A 21,569-nucleotide genomic window follows, 5' to 3' on the forward strand; every position below is an offset into this window, starting at 1 on the left:
GTTTTTATTGACCAATTACCGCAAGCACAGCAATTTACAGCAGCAGCATTGTCGGCGTTTAAAGTTCACTGGGGCTACAGCTCCCCCAGCCATAAAAATAATTTATATCTTATCTGAATACCGCAGGCAGTTTTTTCCCCTCAGCTTAACAGAGGAAGCCGGGGCAAGCACAAGGTGCCTCCTGCCTGCATGGCCTCAGGCGTTGGAGGGGCAGCCGGGGCGGGGATGGCAGGGATGGCGATGGTGATAATGGGAATGGCGATGACGGCGATGGCGATGATGAGGATGGGGATGGGGATGTCCAGGAGCTGCTGCGGGTGGCGGTGGGCTGCCGCCTCACCCCCTCGCATCCTTCTGGCATCTGTCGCCTGCAGGCTTTAATTGCACGCTGCTGCTGTCGAAATCATCGTTTTAGAGAAAGATGGGAAGTGCCTGTGTTTTAGCGGAGGCTCGCTTCGCCATTTAGTTTAATGTAGGTGCTATGAAGCGCTGAGGGATTTGTGGCTTAGTTGGGGGGGGGGTGCATCTTGGTATTCGGAGTGCGACAGGTGGGGTCTCTGCTGCGCGCGTGGGTGCAAGCCAGGCTCCCGCTGTATTGCAAAATCATCAAAGAGGTAGCTTTCCTGGGAACACTTTGGTAAAGAACACTAAAGGGCTGCAGATTACGGGAGCGCTGCTGAGCAAAAAGCCTCAATCTTTGTGCACCTTGTTGCTTAACACTGGAGAAATAATAGTATCTAGTTTGGTCATACTTAAAAGAAGATTTAGTTCATTTTAAACCATTTAAAGTTGTTGTGTTGACAGGTAATGCCTCAGACTTTCATCAGAAAAGTTCATAAAAGCTTTAAATTTTCTTGCATTTCAGATCGCCTTTATTTTGCAATTCTCTGCCAAAAACCAAAGAGTGGAGCTGCAGATGCCCATTATTTCTGCATAGATGATGAACTTGTATATGAGAAGTAAGTACAGACTTACTTTTTCCTTTTTTTTACAGAAATAAATTAGTCAGAACAACAGCATTGAGGAACCAGTCCAATTGACATTCTGTTTTTAAATGTAGCTGAGGGAAACATACCATTCCCATTATAGAACCAACTATACGAGTTTGGTCCTCTCAGACTTATCTGCCATGATGACTTACATGTCTTAGAATGGTTTCTTGGCTTCCCAACAGGATTTCTTAAGCATCTTTTCAAAACAGAAGCTTTCATTTTGCTCATTCTTATCAGAAGACACAGGGCCATCATGCAATAATATATAGTCAGAAGTGCACACTGCTCTGCCGAGCTGAAAGGGGTGTCTTTGGTTGCTCAGGTATTAAGTGGAATGTCTAAACTTCCTAGGATAAGAGAAAAAACTGGCAAAATCAATTCAAGCCTTTATGACCTGACAATGGATATATTATTTCCTCTGTAGTGAACAGTGTATGCCTTTGTATGTGATCTGGAATGCTGCTAATTCTTCAAATATTTTTGACCAAGGGCGTGCTTACTGTTTTTGAAAGTACTAATCAATCTTTATTCTCTGTGTTCACTTTTCTCTAGCAATATTAATTGCCCGCTTTTAAAGTAAAGATTTTGTGTTGCTCTTAAAATAGACTTTCTAAATCTATCACTAAACTGTGTGATACAGTAGTGTGAATTTTTCAAACCTGGAATATTCCAATTTGCTTTTGAGTGGTGGTGTGTGGGAAACAAAAAAGTTTTAGTCCCTGTTTAAAAATGACAAAACTGTTTCCTCCAACAAAATAGTCTGTATGTAAGAAGGGATTCTTGATTTTAGAATGATGCACCTATATCACATATGTATTGTTACTCCTTGCTTTGTGCATCTGATTAAAAAAAAACCAAAGGCATTTACAGAGGTCATGTACAATTGTTCTCCTTCTCCTACCAGCTTCTATGCAGACTTCGGACCCCTCAATCTGGCGATGGTCTACAGATACTGCTGCAAGCTAAATAAGAAATTAAAGGTAACACTTGTGTTTTTTTTATTTGATATTCTTAACTTTTTAAAGAAAAAAAACAAATGGGCCAAAAGTTTGGGGAGTTTTTGTTCAGGTGCTTTCCTGGGTTTGTAATCCAACTAAGTTTTGAATATAGATGCTAAATTGTAGCAAAGTGAGTTTAGGGAGGAGGCGGATTAGGAAGGAAAACCCACTTTAAGATCCAGAAGATGCACCATTGTGGCAGTAACTAACGTGAAGTTCCTAAAGATCAGTTGCTATATGGGTAGAGACTTCTTCAAAGTACAAGCTCCCCTGCTGGAATTTAGTCTTCTTGGCAATCTGCCAGTATTGAATGAGCTTGAGGGTGCAATGCAACCCGTTTTTATTTGAGACGGTTTTTGTTTGACTTGGGCTTCTCTTCTCGTCCTGCCATGTCTTTGGTAAGAAGCAACATTTGATCTTTGATAACATTTATGGCATTGTCCTGGAGGACACTGCCATGCTCCTACTGCAGACTATCTTCTCTGAGAGGGACTCAGCAATTTTGGGGATTGGGCTCTTGGTAGAGCATAGTGTCTTTAAAACAGAGAGTTCCTGTTTTAATTACCATGAATGACTTCAGGTTAGTTGACCTCTAACAAATGTTGGAGTGTAAAACCTGTTAGGCAGATAAAAAAGCTTATTAGCATTAATGTGAATCACAGTTTGTCTCTTCAAAACTGCTTAGATCTTGAAAGTACCACTGAACTGTGAAAATTGGGAAGTATGGAGAATATTATATTTTAACAGAGATTTTTTTTGTCATTCCTTGATGTCTGTCACTGGTACTAGTCTGCGTAATTCAGACTTGCCTTGTCCCTGTGGAACTACAAGCAGGTTTGCCAGTAACAAGATTCTCTGATTTTTGTTTACAGGATACTCTGAAGCAACACAAGTCTATATTATAATCCCTTTGAATATCTTGGGTTTGATAGTGGAAAGACATGTTAGGATTGCTGAGAACATACCACCAGTAGTGATCTGGGGTTTATTTGTCTTGAGTGCACTGAATAGTATTTGACCAAGTAACATTGCTATTTAAACAGTGACATTTTATGATAGCTTAGCAGTTGATCAAAGTATAAAGTTTCAAGTGCATCAGAATTTGCTTCAAGGGCCAGTAAGGGAACAGTTTTGCTGCCACCACAGTTTTAAGTGTCCTTTCTATTGGCAGTGCCATTCCACCCACTTTCTAAGATAACTGGAGGAACTATATGCCAAGCTGAGGTGAAACTTTGTGATAAAGTTTCGAAATGCATTCAAAATATTTTGATATTAGATTAGATATTTAACCTAAGCATATATTTTCCAGTGGTTCTGATCCTTAGAAACAACTACTACTTGATTTATCTAGAATCAGGTTTTCTTGAAGAATAAAAAAGTCTAAATTCTGTTTTCAAAACTGTTGTGACTTTAACATGCCTGTGATGCTTTTGAGAATGCCACTTTGTATTTACTTCCCATAAATGCTTATCTCTTACATAGGGCTTGAAGTCAGAAAGAGTAAATGCGTTCAAGGAGAAAAAGAGAGATTACTGTAATTTGTATCAAAAATTATTTAGACTGGATACTGGGAAAAATACTGGGACAATCTAGGTAGGGATGCAATAGAGTCTTCCAAAGCTTTTGAGGGACTGCTCTACAGTATACGTGGTCCTCTGAGTACAGGTGGCTGAAAGTAGGTGAACAGACCCTTGCATTCCTCTTAATTTTATCAAAGAAGGCATGAAAAGTCTAAAATGCAAAATCATAATCTTGTTCATTTCTTGTTACAGTCATTTTCATTGATGAGGAAGAAAATAATTCATTATACTGGCTTTGATCAGAAAAAACAAGCAAATGCTGCATTCCTTATAGGCTCCTACGCAGTAAGTATTAACATTTTTACATTACATCAGCTTACTAAGTGAATTTATTTTTTCATGTTCAATTTTTAAAACAGCAAGATAAAAACAATTCTTTTCTCTTGAATAATTTTCCTACCAATGTATTTTATAGTAAGGTACCACATACTAAGACAGTTTTTAAAGTCTAGTATTTATGTGAATGGGGTTGTATGTTTTTGGGTTTTTTCCTCTCTACTGCAATCTGTGCTCCTAAGAAATAAGAGCACCATCGAAAAAAGTCGTTATGAATATTTTCATTTAGAAAAAATGACTGCTTCTTGATGTTTTTCTTCTCCCACATGCACATACTCTCTTTTTTCTTTTTTAAAATAGAAAAATAGTATCTTGCAAGAAGTACAGTATATAATTTCCCATTGCATGCACATTTTAATATACCTTTTCTTCCCCAGCTGTTTCTTTTTTAATGTAAGGTGCTCTCTTCTGTTAACCTAGGAGAAGGAGTGAGATCATGTGGTAGTTTTAGATAAAGCCTGGGAATATACAAGGTGGCTGAAAAGGTACTGAGGCAGGTCCCTGACTGCAGAGGGGGAAGTGACTGGCTTTACATCACAACTGCATCTAAAGAATCAGTGTTTGGTACACGAAAGCGCAGTCAGGGAATAAAATGCTGAATGCTCAGAATGAAAAATGTGATGTTCTGTATTCATATTCTGCTTTGACTTGCAACACACCTTGACTGTAATCATCTCTCTTGTTTACTGAGTAATGAAATGAAGTAAGAACCTGTGCGTTCTTTGATGTTGGAGATTTGAGGGGTCAGAGTTCATGTAGCCTTAGGTCATTCCTATTTATTAGCTGCAAGGCTGTACAGTACTTGCTGTGATGCTGGCAGTCTCCTTGCTGCCTCTACATCATGCAGGAGGTCCATTTCCTGCTCCCCAGGGTTTCTGTGTTGTCTCTTTTCTACAGTACTTAATACAAGTTAAGAACTACGTTACAAAATGTGTTACTCTTGGTATTTGAAACACAGACTATTAGGAAGGTTGATGTTGACCTTTGCATTCTTAAACCATGTGGAAATTGGCAACATGAGTTACTAAAGTTATTAGCAGTTAAGTTGTTACGTTGACAAAACAGCTGCAACTTTTAGGAAAACTACATCTTCCTAGTGAGGTGATCATAACAGAGGCCCAGACAGTGAGAAGGGACTGGCTTCAGTTATCAGCAGTTATTTGGGAGGAAGTGAGTTTTGTTTTTCCCTCAGCTTTTGTTCTGAATATGTGTAGTAGTATTGTGCAGCACAGTAGCTGACATTTTGAGCAGAATCCACGGCATGGAAAATTAACTAATGGCAAAACACTCTGATACAAAGATACTGTGGTTGACTCTGTAGAAGTATACAAAAAACCTAACACAAATCTTATTTCTGATCATCCAGTAGTCCTGCCATGTTGCAATAACAATATGCAGTTGCAGAGGCATGCTTAGACAGACTTGAATAAAACTGTAAGATTAATATGTACGGATTATAAGAGTCCAAAACAGGGTAATTAGAAGTGGAGGCTGTTGGACAAAGCAGTAGACAGTTTTTGCTTCAGAGAACCGCAGTGAAGGGGCTGAGAGTTGCAGAGTGCAAGAAAGGATGCTAACACAGATCCAGCTGAAGTGTGACACGAGGTGTGAAGTATGACTGACTAGCCGGTGCATGTGGGGAGGCTAGTTTGCAGACAGCTGGCACGTGGCAGAAAGAGGCTAGTCAGCGTCATCGGTAATTTTCAGAGTTCAGCGACTTGTGCTTAGGTTATTGCGTTGTTCAGGTTGAATATTTTGGTGGCTTCCCTTAAGACCCATGGCAAAGTGAAGCACTATGTGAGTATCAGTCACCACCTTGAATGGGGGGATGTCTGTCTCGCAAGTCCTAGATGGTGAGGTAGCTCTAGCTAGATGCTGGTCGTCTTTTGAGTGCAACAGACTTTGGCTTTGGTGCTGCATTTTCTATAAAGTAGTGTACAGTTTCTGCCCAGATAGCTGTGGGAGGGATTCCACAGAAGGAAGATCACAGAAGAAAGACTGTGCCCCTGAGGCTTACTTTTTTCCCTGGTGCCCTTTGAAGATCTTTCATGAAGAGGCAGGCTTAATTACAGCACTCACTGCTGAAGTGTTCAGCCGCACACATCCCACATTTCTGCTTTCTGCAGGGAGAGTTGGATCGTTCTTTATGGGGAGAGTGATCATTCAGAATGCATGATAAATATATGTCCGTAAGCATATTTCCTCATTGAAAGCAAATACATTGAGGCTTGCTTTATTTTAAACATATAAAGTAGGCTTAAGCATCTACCTGCTTCTTCAGAATGCTTTGTTTTTTGGTGAAGAAGGACCCATGCAGCTATTGGTCAAAACTTTAAGAAGCTTCTCTGTAATTTTAGTTAATCAGACCGTATCCTGTTGGTAATCATCTTTGCTGTTTGAATTGAGTATCATCATTTAATTTCTGATCCCTTACAGTATAAGTGGTAGGTTGCCACCATATTTTGTTTTCCATGGGTTGAATATGTTTTCTTGTTTTATTTTGGTTTTTTAACTTCATGGTGTGTTCCCATTTCAACAGTTTACCTTAGGTTGAGAAAATGCCTGGCCATGCATCAGGTTGGAGGAGTTCAGGTGGGGAGAGCAAGGAAGTAGAAAGGGAAAGTAGCCTTCGCAGAATTAGTCATGAAAATAGTGCTTGTCTGCATGTGCTCTAAGGCCTTTGATAACTTCAATGTAGTTTTGGGTGCAGGCTGCTCTGTAGATGGAGGTGCTTTAAGTTACTTGTTCGGAGTAACGGGCTGCGAGGTTTTCAGGAACAGCACAGACACAGTAAGTGTGTGTGCTTTCTGTTTTGTTCTCTTTTTTTTTTTTTTTTTTACACACGGTCACATTTTAACAGATAACTACATTAAACTATAATGTACCGTATATAGCTAGTTCTCCTCTGGAGCTTCTTTGTCCTCATAAACATTGAGTATTTTTATGCTAGCAACTTCCGAGCCTATCAATTTTAACAGCTTGTTGACCTTGCATTTGTATTCTTAAACAGAATTTTATTTAAATTCCGCTTGAAGGAATTGGGATATGTTAGCATTCAACATGATCATTCAACATCTTTTGTTTAAATATATATGTGTGTGTATATGTATCATGTGGGGATATGCTCATTTTGACTACTAATGAAAGTCTTCATTAACTGTGGTGAAGTGTAAGGGCAGCTGTTAGCGTTCTGGTTTACAAGCAAAGTCTGTTCCCAGTCCTTTCTTCACAGTTGGTGTGTTTTCATGTTCCCCCCCTTCATCTAACTTGTTTGTCTTTCCTCTTCAGTGGAGATACTTTCTGAACTCTCCAGGATACACACTTCTCTCTCCCCCCTCCCGCCTCTGCCGCTTCCTTCCAGGTGTACTTTGATGTGACAGCACAGCCTAACTCGAGCGACAGGGCTCTCCAGTATAACGTGGCCTTAAAAGTGAAGAACAAAGTGTTCAAATGCGTTGTTATATATGTCGGTTTAGAATAAAATACGAATTTTTAAAGCAAATCTTAACACTTTACTTCTTAATCCCTTTTTGTTCATCTTCCATCTGTTTTAATTCTGTGTTTTGTTTCATTTTTACAGATGCGTAATGGGAATAGCACTCTTCCGTGTAGATTAGCATGAATTTGGCATGTTCGGCTGCACAAAGGGTAGCCAGAATTCGGTGTGTTGGGGCTGAATTTTTATGTGGGCGGAGGGGGTGAGGGGAAAGAAGGGATTGCAGGGGGAAACCCGTTGTTCTTCACCTTGTAAAGAAAAATTGCTTTTCCTTGGAAGCTGTCGGCACTGTTCAGGCCTTACCACTCTACCCAAGCAGCAGTGATCTTCTCTACAGTGGCTTCTCTTGATTTTCACCAGGACTTGGCTGTGGGTGAGGAAAGTCTGCTTCTTCCATCATTGCTCCTTCTATATTAAGAAAGAAAATGTACCCCCCGTGCCCTGTCCACCCAATTCCCAAGCTCCCCCCTCTCCCCTTGGGTGCATTAACTTAGTAACAGTGTTTTTTTCCTCAGGCCTGGCACTAATTATGTACTTGGAGGGTGACCCTCCGAGGGTACCGCCCCATGAACTGCTGTAATTCAGGTCATCTTCTCCAGGACTCATCTCTGTACTTTGTCTATTTTCTCATCTTCTTTCTTCAGGGTAAGCAGCGTTTCCTTCATCCGTTCTGATCCATAGTACTGGGGTTTTTTTTGCCTTTTTGATCTGTTAGTGTCCTTCCTAGCTGTGATCCTAATGCTGGGTAGGAGCTGGAGGTTGCAGAAGCACTTAGCACCCGTCTGTGTGACGTTGAACCACTCGGTTCTTGCCATTTTCTCTGGCTGAGCCGTGGGAAGGCAGGCAGACCTGTTTGTTGGGTGGTCCTGGGTGGCCCAGGCAGAGAGGTGGTAAATGGGTAAGTGCCACAGTGCTCAAATTACGGGTGGGTAAACCATGTTTACCCTCAGCTGTGTTTTGGTGAGGGGTGCTTGTGCTTGACAGGTGGGTGGCAGAGATGAGGTGGGCAAAGATGGTCTTTTATTTAAGCAAAAGTCGCCTCGAGTCAATTTTGGCTTTCTCTGTGTTTGTGTCCTCTGAAAAGCTTCCTTCTCTGAACCCTGTTTGGGAAACCGCGATTAGCCTTCGCGAGGGCAGCTTTTCCTGCTGTTTGTACTAGGTTCTTCCTCACGATGTTCTTACCAGAGTGCTTGCCTCCGTAGGAGAAGAAGGGTTGCTCTTTGGGGGTTCCTCGCTGTAGTACTAGCTGTTGTGAAGTATTGATGTGCCCAGCCCGGTCAGTTCCCAGCTAATAGGGTTTTCTGTACCTCCTTTCCGCTGTTTGAAAGGTAATTGGAGGCTTCTTGCTTTTGTTCATGATGAACAAAGAGGGTTGCCAGAGAAAGGCAGTTATTCCCTCTCTGCCACTTTTATCCACTTAATGACTGCATTTCTGCTAATGAAGGGACTGTTGGCCGCATTGTGCATTTCTCCAGTGCACCACAAATCCATACAGGAAGCTTTTTATTCTAATCTATTTCTGTTTTAATTTTGCTGTATTTAACCTTTTCTTCTAAGAAATATTACTAAAAAAATCAGTGTATTTAACTGACTAGTGTATGCAGTGGAGGCTTTATGAAATGAAATATTTAATACTTTTATAGTAACACTGCGCATGTGTAGAACTTGGATTTGAGTCTGGTCACACACAGTAGTTATTTGTATTTGTTCAGAATGGGTGGGTTGTGATTATTTGCAGTTTACAGCAGTTCAGGCTATTTTGGGTGAGTGACATTTTTGGAACATAGTTGTATCACATGAAATTTGCTTGTACACAGTTTAAAATGAATTGTCTCATTATTTTATTGCTTTTAAGTCAGTATGGTTGGTAAAATGTGTGATTTAGATAGCAACCTTAAGTAGATTTTGCAGTTAAGGGTGAGCAGGTAGATAAACTTTATTACACTAAGCATACCATAGGCATGAATTTAAAGTGCTATTTACAGATTTGAGTTGATATAGTTTCTAACAGTTCAGCATATTTAAATATCCTATTTAATTTTCCTGAAAAAGCAACGTGTCACAGATGATTACTATCAAACATGTTTTGTCTTGCATGCAGTATTACTATTTCACTTGGCAGTGCCATGTATTGAACATTAAGATGCCTTTTTCAACCAGAGCCTCCTTTCCTTTTCTACCAGGAATACTTTTCATCCTGTTGTGAATACCGTTTTCATGGTTGTAACCCTAATCTAGGAAACCTTTGTTTAAAAAATAGGGCTGCTTTGAAAACACTGATGTGAATCAGACAATTACATGGCTTACTAAAAGAACTCTCATTCTATGGTTGATTTTAAATGCTCATAAATAAAGACTGGGTCGCCTTGTACTGCAAGCCCTTCTGTTTCATTCAGTGAACATTATAGCGGCTGTTTAACCACACAACTATGTTGGCAGGAGCAGTGCTTGAGTGCACCTTTCCCAGTACTCAACGCTTGGATGGTTCTTGACCATTCACAGAGCTGCCTGCAGTCCGTTAATTAGAAACAGATGTCCTAAATGAAAAGGATGATTAGAGCAATGTTAATGGTTCAACTGCTAATTGCAAATTTTGGGCTGGATTTTGAAGTTCAGTAGGATTTTTTTTTTGTATGCATAATGCAAATTTCTAAATTGTTGGTACACAGGTGATTACACAGTGCGATAAGAAGGTATGTTATTTTGGCTCGAAAGATGTCTGTTGCATATAGGAACAATTTTTCTGGAAGATACTTAAGTAAAAGGTTTGTAAAGGATTTTAAGAGTTTTTTTCATGTGTATTTTTGTGTGTGTATGTAGATGTGTGTGTACACCCATCTGCACTTTCTGCACTTGCATATGATTGTAGGAATATTCTAAAACCAATGCAACTGTCCTTGTGGATGATTTTTTCTAGGTCTGCTGAATTTTCTAAGTTTTTTTAAAAACCTGCTTTTTTTTTTTTTTTTTTTTTTTTTAGTATTTGCCTGACCTGCAGGAAAGGAGCCCCTTGGGAAATCAGTGTAAAATTCTAATAGACTTTTCTCCATTTTTATATACAAGAATGGGCAAAAACTATCCTAGAAAATGCCTGCTTCCACTAAGTAACAGTTAATAACATTGCTGGAAATGTATTTTATTATTTTTCCTCTTTTTAATAGTACTTCATGTTGGCTGCTTTATTGTCATTAACTTAGAACTATAGAATTGTAAAATCATTTAGATTGGAGAAGACCTTTAAGATCATCGAGTCCAACTGTAACTCTAACACTGCGAAGTCCCCCACTAAACGATGTCACCAAGTGCCACATCTACTGATCTTTGAAACTTAAGCTTTTTAAACTTAAGAAAACAACTTTATTTGTGAAACTTTCTGTCATCTTAGGAAGCACAGGAGAAACATAACATATAATCAGCAGCTGGACAAACTGGTGTCAGCTGTTGTATATTTCGATTTCTGGAGGTTATGTGTTTCCCATTTCCCCTCCTTCCCTCAGTACATACCTCGTGAATTGACAAATATATCTTTGTTTTGCTATTCATCAGATGAACATTTCCATTCTCTTCCTTTCTGAAACTTCAGTTCTGCTTATTGCCTTAGGAAGTCCTCCTCTCTTTCAACACTTCTGTCTACTCTCTGATCACTTTTACTTTCTGCCTCTCATTTACTGGCTTTCTTTAGTCCTTTGTTACCCATATCATTCCAAAGAAATTATTCATCTTTAAGGCTTTAGTGACCACCTTCTGGTCAGAAACAGTATTACATACAGCTGTATATACATATGGTTACATATATATATGCACACACACACATATATAAAAAACTATATTACAGTTTCAGTTTCTGTCAGGAGTATGTTTTTGAAGTGAATCTTTCCTTAAACCCTGCTCACTGCATTTTGGTTCACTTCACGGAGCAGTCTAGGAGCAATCACAACTGATAATGGGTGTTCAGTCCACAGGACCAGACTAGGACTAGCTGTTAAGGTTAAAAGTGCTGGAAGTGTATAGTGCAGATATCAGACCTTCAGTGCTGGCTCTCAGCCTACAGATGCGTTTCTGCTGGTGCACGCTACTTCCTAATGCAGATGTGGCCTCTGCTGCCTTGACGTCTCTTGTGTCCCTGGGCTTTGCTGCTCCTTCCCTCAACCCTTCAGTCTTACCTGTTTCCATTTCTGGAATTTGGCTCGCTCACAACCTGAACCCAAGCTCACTCAAGTTCAGCCTCCATCCAGCCTTGCTTGCATCCAGGATTTCCAGCTGGGTGCTCTCTTATGGCCTCAAGCTGTGACAGAAGCAGATCCTGTCTCCACTTTGACTGTCACAGCTTCTTGTGTTGTGTTACGGTCAGGACACTTTCCTTGTGAACTAAGTATCTGTTCATGGTCTTTCCCATTCTGCGTAGAGACTGAATGCCATTCTTCCCTTTTGAAGCACTCCACACCACTGCACCTGTCCAGATACCCTCATACTAACCTAATTTTTTCTGCAAGCCACTTTTCACTGAGAACACCGTCTGACCATTTCATCAACTGCTGCCTCTGCGACTGTTCACGTGTGCTACCTTGTGTGTGTAGTAGTGTCGCGGCCGCAGTGTAGCAGGATCTCTCTTTTTTCAGAAAATTCTGAGAAAACCAATTCTAAGAGCTTCCTTCTTCAGTGAATATACTGTATATAACTTCGGTTGTACAGGAGGTCCTGCGTATTTTTGCTTAGTAGCTTGTCCACACGGAAGGATGCCATCTTCTTGCAGTGTGCTTTTTGTACATAACTAAACGATGGTAGACGTTGGATTTTAGTGTCAAAATCAGGTTGGCTTTTCTAAGTGTCCTTGTATATAGTGAGCGTTCATATAACTATGTCAAGGGAAGTCCATACACACATGCATGTGTGTTAAAATGGTGTTTCTAGCAACTTCACTGATAATGTACTTTCAGAAGTTGGATATTGTGCCTAAGAACTGAAGTGTTTCAGTACTGTAATGTTACTTAAACTAATTTTTATACAACTCAACATTATGGAAAAAACTTGCATCTTGCAGCTGTTACACTTGCAAACAAATGATTCTGCCTTGAAGCTTGTTTTCTTTAAGAAGCTGGTAAAAGCTCAGCCGAGATACGGGAGAAAACCTTGGCCTTTCTGAGCTGCATGTGCTTACAGGATTAGCTTGTATTAGCTGCATTTCTATTTTCCTGTTGTACCAGCAGTTCTCTCTGTATATTACCCAGCCTTACAGCACTGAATCCCAAGTTTTTTCCAGGTGACTCATTTCTGGCTGCAAACTCTGCTTCTGCTGTTTAATTACCTTCTACTTGCTAATGCCATTTCATGTCTCCAGTTTGTAAGTTTTTCTGGGGCAGGGCTCTTCTTCGGGTAAGCAAGCCGTGCTAGATTTATGTGGTTGCTAGCGGTGTGTGTTCTCTGTGCTGCAAGATGCAACGTATGACTGTACCAAAGCACACGACTTTAAATTTCTTTAGAACATAACCTTTATGTCCAACTCGGGCAATGAATATGCCTGCAGAATAGGAAGTGAACTCTGGCATCTGAGGAGCAGCTATTCAATGATATTTTGGGGGCTTTTTAAATCTCTTTTCTATTGCGGGTGTATGTTTGCAAATATAAATGCAGAAGTCACCCTTCTGCCGTGAAAGCACACACACACACAAAAAACATGCAGTTTTCATTACTTAACTACTTAAACAAGACAGATGTTTTTTCCTTTGTTTTTGCTAATTGCACAGGAAGAATGCTCAGAAAATACTTAACACAGTAATCCAATCAGAGGAAAAATGAAAGGGGTCAGCTGTTGCTGTGTATGTTTTAGCTCTCTGTTTAGGATATGTTTCAAGCTGGGTTTGTTTGCAGGTTTTTTTGGCAACATCTGTCCCACCTCCCATTCTCACCTCACAAAAATGTGTGTGTGTGGGGAGAGAGGATGTTGAAGGTATGTTAAGCCATTTGTTCAAACTGGCTTTGCAGCAGCATCAAAGAAATTTGAACGGCAATGCCGAGTTTTAAAAGAAAAAAATGTCAAAAGCAACAGAAAAAAAAAAAAAGCCACACTTAGATTTTTGGGAGATGCTTAATTAATACTCACTAGGATTCTTAACTTAAAAAACCCCTAGGAAAAAAGGTCATTAATATAAGAAATGTAAATAATTTTACTGAACATTAATGAAAAAAACCCCAACTTTCTGTAGTGTGGTAAAGCTTAGTTAATGCAGTTTTAAAAGAGAAAGTATTAACTTGAAATGACTGAATATTGACCTATTAATAACATCTTGTTATTAACACTTGTTATCTCCTGGCCGTGCTGGGGATGGTGTTTGATGGTATTGGAAGGCATGACTAGCATAAAAGAGGAGTTTTACGGTATTCTTTAAGGAGACATTAGTGTTAGAGGCTATGCAAGAGGGATCAAGCATGTCGTGATGGAAGACCATTCGGTATTTGTCATGAGTTGGTCACTTGTGAATTCTTTTCCAAGTGTTTCTGACAGTAGAAAGTTTGGTACATAGTGCTTCAAGTATGTTACTTCATTCTGTCCTTAGGATAGGATTTTGCTTCTGAAGCTACGTATTTCTTTTTTTTTTTTCCCTTGGCATCTGGATTTGGTTACTGCATACTGCCTCAGCAGTGCAAAGGAGGAAGTACAACGTTTGGAATAATGCCAATGTACTGCTGTAGGAAAACCAAAACATACACAAATTACTGTTTTAATCTTGTCTGCTGAATGTACACACTGTTTTGTAGACCAGATAATTCATAGCTTTGCTGATATCTCTGTGGGTTTTCATGATTTGATTTACATCTTAAAAGGTTAATTAAAAAAAAATAAATCTACGAACTGGTCTAGCAAGAGTTGCAGTAGAAGCATGGAAGAATCCAGAGGGACAGAAGCTTTTTCACTGCAGTCTATAACTGAACAACTCCTGCACAAATTTATAAATTTTCTTTAGACATATATATTCCTCTAGGTTCACCAGATTTTATGTTGTTTATGTTAGTTTTATTGTTGCACACTTGCATACATTTGTTCTTGATGCTGCTTTTTTCCAGAACTTTTGAGCTCTGTGATAGTGAATTATGCCTTCTGTAGTAAACAAGTGACTTGAAGTTCTTAAGATGAACCTTAAAATAATCTTATTTTCTTTTCTATCTTTTTCCACAAAAATAGATAATATACCTGAGAGAATCCCCAGAAGATGTGTACAGGCTTATATTGTCTGGAAGCATTTCCTATCTTCCTTTCAGGTAATATATAACAAGCTGTTAGAACTCTCTGTGCCTTGATATTCTGAAGAAGAATATAGCATTTAGGAGTACCAATTTATTTTTTTCCCTGAAGTTTTAGCACGTGCACTTTAAGTGCAGACTGCCGAACAGGGGTGTTAGCAGCTGGCACTGAAGTGTGCTGACAGGAGGTGAAGGAGCCAGTGCTGCTTTGTATGCACGCCCGTTGAGCTTTTTGATCTACATTGCTTTTCACTTGGCAGTCTGGTTTTGTGCCAGTTGTTGATAGTTAAACGTATCAAAACATCTGTCGCTCATCACAAATAGCTTGTAATACTTCTATCGCTCTGTTTTTCCCGTTTGTCAAATGTATGCAGCAACCTGCAAATACTGTTTTGTGCATAAAGAATGCTAGGTAACCTCATATAACTTAGTATAACTTTAAAGTGTTTGTTTTTACCAATGAGGAAATGTGTAAAACCATTGGTTCACGGTTGCTTGACCCTGAGGGAATGTAATCCTGGCTGCTTCAGACCACAGACTTCTCTTTGTGGTATATGCTGTGCTGCTTAGCGTAGCAAATAAAGTCGATCTGTCATACAGAGGAACAGCTTCTTACTTTCTTCCAAACAAGAATTTCTAAAAGTTGGACTAAATTAACGTTCCACTGAGTTCCACAATATGCAGAAATGAACAGCCAAAAAACTTCTTAGGAGGCAATTTTACCATCCAGATACGTTGTTATAGGGTGATTAATTCAGTCCTTGCTTGTGTTTTCTAGCTCTCGTGCCAAGAGATGGGCTTTTGATGGCTTGAATTTCTATTAGTTCCCCCCTGCCACCACCGCAATATAATGGTAGCACCTCTCTTTATTTGCATACTTCCATCATCCCATTTCTCACTTTTAAATTCTGTTTTTATATTCCCAGAAGAATAAAAGTCCTCCTTAGGAAGACTAAGGTTTGTTTCTAAATAACATAAGGTGTATGTGAGTGGTGGAGATAGTAACTTTTCACTCAGATCATACGCCCTGCCCAAATTCCCAGACTATCGCTTCAACAGCAGTACTGAAAGAAATCCAGAGATGTATTATATGTAATACTTACTAACTTCTGAATGCATGTCCCGCCTCTGGGATAAAGATAAAAGTCTGCTGAAGTGTCTGGAAACTTTACCACTTTCTTGGGTTTTCCAGTGCAGCTAAACCTGGTGCAAGTAGAGGAATTCAGATTATGTTAATGATCAACTGAGATGTTGGTCTGGGCTCTGTTCCTTTAAGATCTTCCTCATCTTTGCAAAAAACAGTACCTTCCCAATAGAATAATAAAAAGTCTGTCAGGTAGTTGCTACTTAGGGTCATTATCAACACAAAAACTTCTGTTAGCAGGGTGCAAAGAATTTCTTTTTCCACTTACAGAATCACAGAATCTCAGTGAAGCTGGAAGAGACCTCTGGAGGTCATCTGGTCCAACATCCCTGCTCAAGCAGGGCCACCTAGAGCTGGTTGCCCAGAACCACATCCAGATGGCTTTTGAGTGTCTCCAAGGATGGAGACTCCACAGCCCCTCTGGGCAACCTGTTCCAGTGCTCAGTCACACTCACAGTAGCAAAATGCTTCCTGATGTTCAGAGGGAACCGCCTGTCTTTCAGTTTGTGCCCATTGTCTCCGGTCCTGTCACAGGGCACCACTGAAAAGAACCTGGCTCTGTCTTTGTACTTTCCCTTCAGGTATTTATATATGTTGATAAGGTCTCCCTGAGCCTTCTCTTCTCCAGGCTGAACAGTCCCAGCTCTCTCAGTCTTTCCTCACAGGGGAGATGCTCCAGTCCCTTAATATTTCAGCACTTGGCTGGACTCTTTTTCACTGTGTCTGTACCTCTCTTGCACTGAGGAGCCCAGAACTGGGCACAGTACTGCAGGTGTGGCCTCACTGGAGCTGAGGAGAGGGGAAGGATCACTGCCCTTGACCTGCTGGCAATACTTTATCTAATGCAGTCCAGGATACCATTAACCTTCTTTGTCACAGGGTGCATTGCTGACTCATGTTGAACTTGGTGTCCACCACAACCCCCAGATCTTTTTCTGCAAAGCTGTTTTCCAGCAGGCAGCTCCCAGCCTGTACTGTTGCCTGGGGTTGTTCCTCCCCATGTGCAGATGTTTACACTTCTCCTTTTTGAATGTCCTGAGGCACCTGTCAGTGCATTTCTCCATCTTCTGAAGGTCCCTCTGGATGGCAGCATGACCCTTCAGCGTATCAGCCGCTCCTCCCAGTTTTGTGTCATCAGCAAACTTGCTGAGGGAACTCTCTGCCCCTTTGTCCAGATCATTAATGAAGACGTTGAACAAGATCAAATGCAGTATTAATCCCGGGAGTACGCTAGTTCCTGGCCTCCAACTAGACTTTATCCCACTGACCACCAGCCTTTAGGCCTGGCTATTCATCCAGTTGTCAATCCACCTGTCCTCTCGACCTACCCACACATCATTAGCTTGTCTATGGGGATCTTATGGAGACAATGTCAAAGGCCTTACTGAAGTTCAGGTAGACAATATCCACTGCTCTCCCCTCACCTACCAGGCCAGTCATTTCATTGTAGAAGTTTATCAAACTGGTCAAGCATGACTTTGCCTTACTGAATCCATGCTGACTATTCCTTATGATTTTCTTGTCCTTAATATGCCTGAAATGGTTTCTAGGATTAGCTGCTCCATCACCTCCCTGGGGACTGAGATGATGCTGACTGACCTGTCAGTCAGCAATCCCTGCAGATTCCTCCTTGCCCTTCTTGAAGTTGAGGGTGGCATTTGCTTTCCTCCAGTCTTCAGGCATTTCTCCCAGTTGCCATGATCTATCACAGATTACTGAGAGTGGCCTTGCAATGACAGTAACCAGCTCCCTCAGCAGTCGTGTACACCTCATCAGGGCCTGTAGACCTAGGTATGTCCAGTTTGCGTAAGTATTCCCTGATCTGATCCCCTTCCACCAAGAGTACATCTTCCTTACTCCAGCCTTTCCCCCTGGTTTCTGGGACCTGGGATTCCTGAAGGCTGCTCTTGATAGTAAAGACCAAGGGAAAGGTGGCATTCAGTACCTCATCCTTCTCCATGTTCTGTGTAACCAGGTCCCCTGCCTCATTGAGCAATGGGCCTACATCTTCCCTAGTCTTCCTTTTGTTGTCTATGTACTTACAGAAGCCTTTCATGTTTTCCTTGACATCCCTGGACAGATTCAATTCCGTTTGGTCTTTAGCTTTCCTAACTTCATCCCTGGATACTTGGACAATATCTCTCTTTCTCCCACGTTGCCCGTCCTTGCTTCCACCCTCTGTATGCTGCTTTTTTGTGTTTGAGTTTGGCCAGGAGTTCCTTGTTCATCCACACAGGCCTCCTGGCAATTTTGCCTGCTTCATGTTCATTGGGATGAACTGCTCGTAAGCTTGAAGGGGGTGATCTTTGTGGTGAGCTTTTCTGGGCCCCTCTTCCCCCCAGGGCCTTGTCCCATGAGACTCTTCCAAGCAGATCTTTGAAGAGGCCAAAGTCTGCTCTACTGAAGTCCAGGGTTGTCAACTTGCTTTTCAAACTCCTCTCTGCCCTCAGGATCCTGAACTCCACCATTTCGTAGTCACTGCGGCCAAGGCTGCCTTTCATTTTCACATTCCCAGTAAGCACTTCCTTGTTGGTGAGTATGAGGACCAGCAAGCACTGTTCCTCATTGGCTTCTGTATCACTTGGAGGCGGAAGAATCCTCCTGGATTGCTTATGTCCTGCTTTGTTGTCCCTGCAACAGATGTCCGAGTAGTTGAAGTTCCCTGTGAAGACCAGGCCTGCAAATGTGAGACTGTTACTATCTGTATGTGGAGGGCCTGATCCACTTGTCCTTCCTGGTCAGGGGGCCTAACAGACACCCACTACAATGTCACCTCTACCTGTCCTCTCTTTTACCTGAATGGGTCTCTGTTATTTCCTTCTGCTGATTTTTACCCCCACCTTTCACACTGATTCATTAGGGAGGAAAAGTGTACAAACAAATTGTAGAGGTAGCCATCCAGGTTCTCCAGAAGTTCTTCCTCCTTCCAGTTGAAATTTGAATACGATGTATTTTTTACTTTTTTGAAACATTAATGATTGTCTGCTGATGAGGGCTGCATGGTCTCAAAAGAAGGTGTTCTGCCAAGACATAATATTCTTTGATGTAGATTCAGTTTAAATTTATTTTTTGACTTGGCTATAGTATTCCTGTGTGCTTATTCTGCAGTGCTTATGGAATCTCATAATGGCCACATACTAAGAACATGCCATTGTTCAACTAACAGAATTTAAAAAATGGTATTTGAAAGAAGAGGTTTTAATGAAAACCAATTGCTCCTCATGTTTAAGCATAAACTATTTTATGCCTCTTAAGGAAAATCTTTTAATATATCTACACAAATGTGTATCTTGACAGTTTTGTTAAGAAGATTCTGTTCACATATACATAGAATGCATGTGCACAGCATCTTTTTTTCTTTTAAATGGAGACTGAAGAAGAAAGTTGCAGTGCATTACAATTTGACGTTCTGGAATGTGTACTTCAGAAAAAAATGTTCTAAGATGGTGTGTTAGAATACGATGCTAATGTAGGCATTAGCTTTTGCCAGTTTCAGTGTTCATGTCAGAAATTGAACACGTCAGCTTTACCAAAATTATGACTGGAGTAATCTTACTCTTGCATCATCTGTTAACATAACTTACTTGATGTTTCATTGTTATTGCAAGATGCAAGGTGGGGGAACTAATTTGACGTAACTATTTCGCTGTAATAGTTATTATCTTGAAGCAATTTTTTAAAGGTGTTTTAGAGAAATATCTTCAATTGCTTTCACTTGGATTAAAATGGGATTGTTTTACTGTTTTGGTCATCATATGTTATAGGGATGCTTCCTTTGGTACTTGCAGTTTCCATCTGACATTGCTGGACTGTTTTCATGCAATAAACAAGGTCAGTAAAACAATATTTTTCGTATTGCAAAAGGTCAGCTAAATATTGCCCAGCAGAAGGAGAAAGCTTAGGAATCTAGGATCCAATTAGTGCTGTGCAGTAGCAGATTTTCTAATTGTTGCCTAGCTTATTATGTATTACGCGTTGTAACAGAACTTCTAGATACAGCATCCATAGAAGTCGACTGATACCTTATATAATCGACTAGTGAAGATTTTCAAGAGGGAATTTTGAGTTTTATTTATGTAATCTTTCAGGACAGTCACTCATGCCTCTAATGGCTAAGAGTTGTGTGATAGGTTTATTATGTCCCCCCGCCCCCGGTGTTACATTTTAGGCTGCATATAGCCTTTGAAAGTGGTTTTCAATTGATTAGTGATACTTTTTAGGCATTTGCAGCATGTGATAATGACTTCAAGTTCTGCTTTAGTAATGCAAATAGAACAAATATCAGGAGGCAAGTGCTTTGGTTTTAACTACTAATTATCATAGTCTAGCGGTTTATAGCAATATAGTGGTGAAGTAACGTGGCATTGAAAGACAGGGGCATTTATATGCATTCTTTTTAGTTTGTATGAGTAGTGACGTGAGGAATTCTGCAGCTGTCCACCCTGCTGTCTTTTGTGTTACGAGTATCTCAGCCAAACACTGGTGTTTCTACTGATTAAGCCAACTTCTTGCAGATTTGTGATTTTCATCTTTTTTGGATGTTTTGGCATTTGGCTGCTTGTATGCCAAGAGTGGTGAATTGCTACTCTTAGTACCACTGAACAGCAAGGAAAACTGCAGAAGATTTTGTAGTGAAAGAGGAGATCAGAATGTAGTATTTTAAGTATCTGGAGATACGGATTATCTGTGTTCGTGCTTCTTGACTTCATAACTGGGTAAACTGCCAGTTACTGAAATGTTTACTTTTTTATATACAGTGTTAAATATAATGGTTGTGGATAATTACAGGACATCAGGTAGTTATGTCCCTGATGTCAGGGACACTAGTGTCTGTTTAGGACTGTACGTCTGCAAACAATTTAAAATCAATGAAGATACTAGCATCGTAATGAGAGTTGGTAGTATTCATGCACAAAAGTATTTGCAATCCTTCAATGCAGACTTTAGAATATACTCATAATATCAGTAGCTAATTTTTGCCAGTTATATTTCTCTTTTTTATTTTGTGCTCCTAGCAGTACTAAAAGGACTGAATGCTTCCGTAGTCTGGAGTTTTGTAGTGATACAATGAAAACAGAAAAGAGTGGGTTTGCTTGTCTAACTTCACTTACATTAGAATTTACAAACCTGTTTTGAACCAAGACTGAGTTGATCTGTATTTTTTCAAATATATGAAGAAATCTCTCTAAAAGAGTATAACGGGTATTAAGGGGCTTAGTAACCTAAAAGAGTGATAAAACTGTCGTCATTGAAAAGATGTTGTCTTTGTTAAAAGCTATATTCTGGATTTTAGGGTTTGCAATATGGTTTCCTGGATTTCAATACATTTGATGTAAATGAATATGAGCATTATGAAGTAAGTGTTCAGTATCAATCTTTGATTTGTTTGCTGCTACTAATGCTAAGATGATTGTTTATAATATGTGCTAATCTTTTTTGTAGTATTAGGTTCCATTTCCATGTTGTGTCTCTTTAAACTTTGATTGTTAAATAAAGGTGTGTGGTCAGAGAGAGAATGTTAAAATTCAGATTTAAGCATAGTCAGCCTCAAACATGATGGGGAAAGCAGAAATCAAAATGGAAGTAAATACTTTTCTCCATTATTATTAAAGCCCTGGAAGGTGATCAGGGCATGGGAGTTTGGCCACCTTTTAGAGGTCATGCATATTCTTGAGCAGTCTTGATGAGAAACTTGAGGGCATACAAGTCCAAGTCTAACTGAATTCTGGAGAGCAATTGAAATATGTATCTGTGAAGACATGGCAAAGGTATAACAACACTCTT

General features: G+C 40.1%; 1 protein-coding gene across 1 annotated transcript in view; it reads left to right on the forward strand.

The window, feature by feature from the left end:
- Positions 1 to 152: 152 nt before the first annotated feature.
- The window catches only part of CDC14B (cell division cycle 14B), a gene marked incomplete at its 5' end in the record, with an annotated part of 28,654 nt that continues 7,237 nt past the window's right edge, over positions 153 to 21,569 (forward strand). The window contains 7 exons of the mRNA XM_010294127.1: positions 153 to 323; positions 805 to 959; positions 1,897 to 1,972; positions 3,763 to 3,855; positions 14,583 to 14,659; positions 19,550 to 19,616; positions 21,079 to 21,141. Of these exons, the coding sequence (XP_010292429.1) occupies positions 153 to 323; positions 805 to 959; positions 1,897 to 1,972; positions 3,763 to 3,855; positions 14,583 to 14,659; positions 19,550 to 19,616; positions 21,079 to 21,141 (702 nt within the window). The remainder of the gene's footprint in view (positions 324 to 804; positions 960 to 1,896; positions 1,973 to 3,762; positions 3,856 to 14,582; positions 14,660 to 19,549; positions 19,617 to 21,078; positions 21,142 to 21,569) is intronic.

This window comes from Phaethon lepturus, unplaced genomic scaffold, assembly GCF_000687285.1.
Source record: "Phaethon lepturus isolate BGI_N335 unplaced genomic scaffold, ASM68728v1 scaffold32719, whole genome shotgun sequence".
In the NCBI taxonomy this organism is placed as follows: domain Eukaryota; kingdom Metazoa; phylum Chordata; class Aves; order Phaethontiformes; family Phaethontidae; genus Phaethon; species Phaethon lepturus.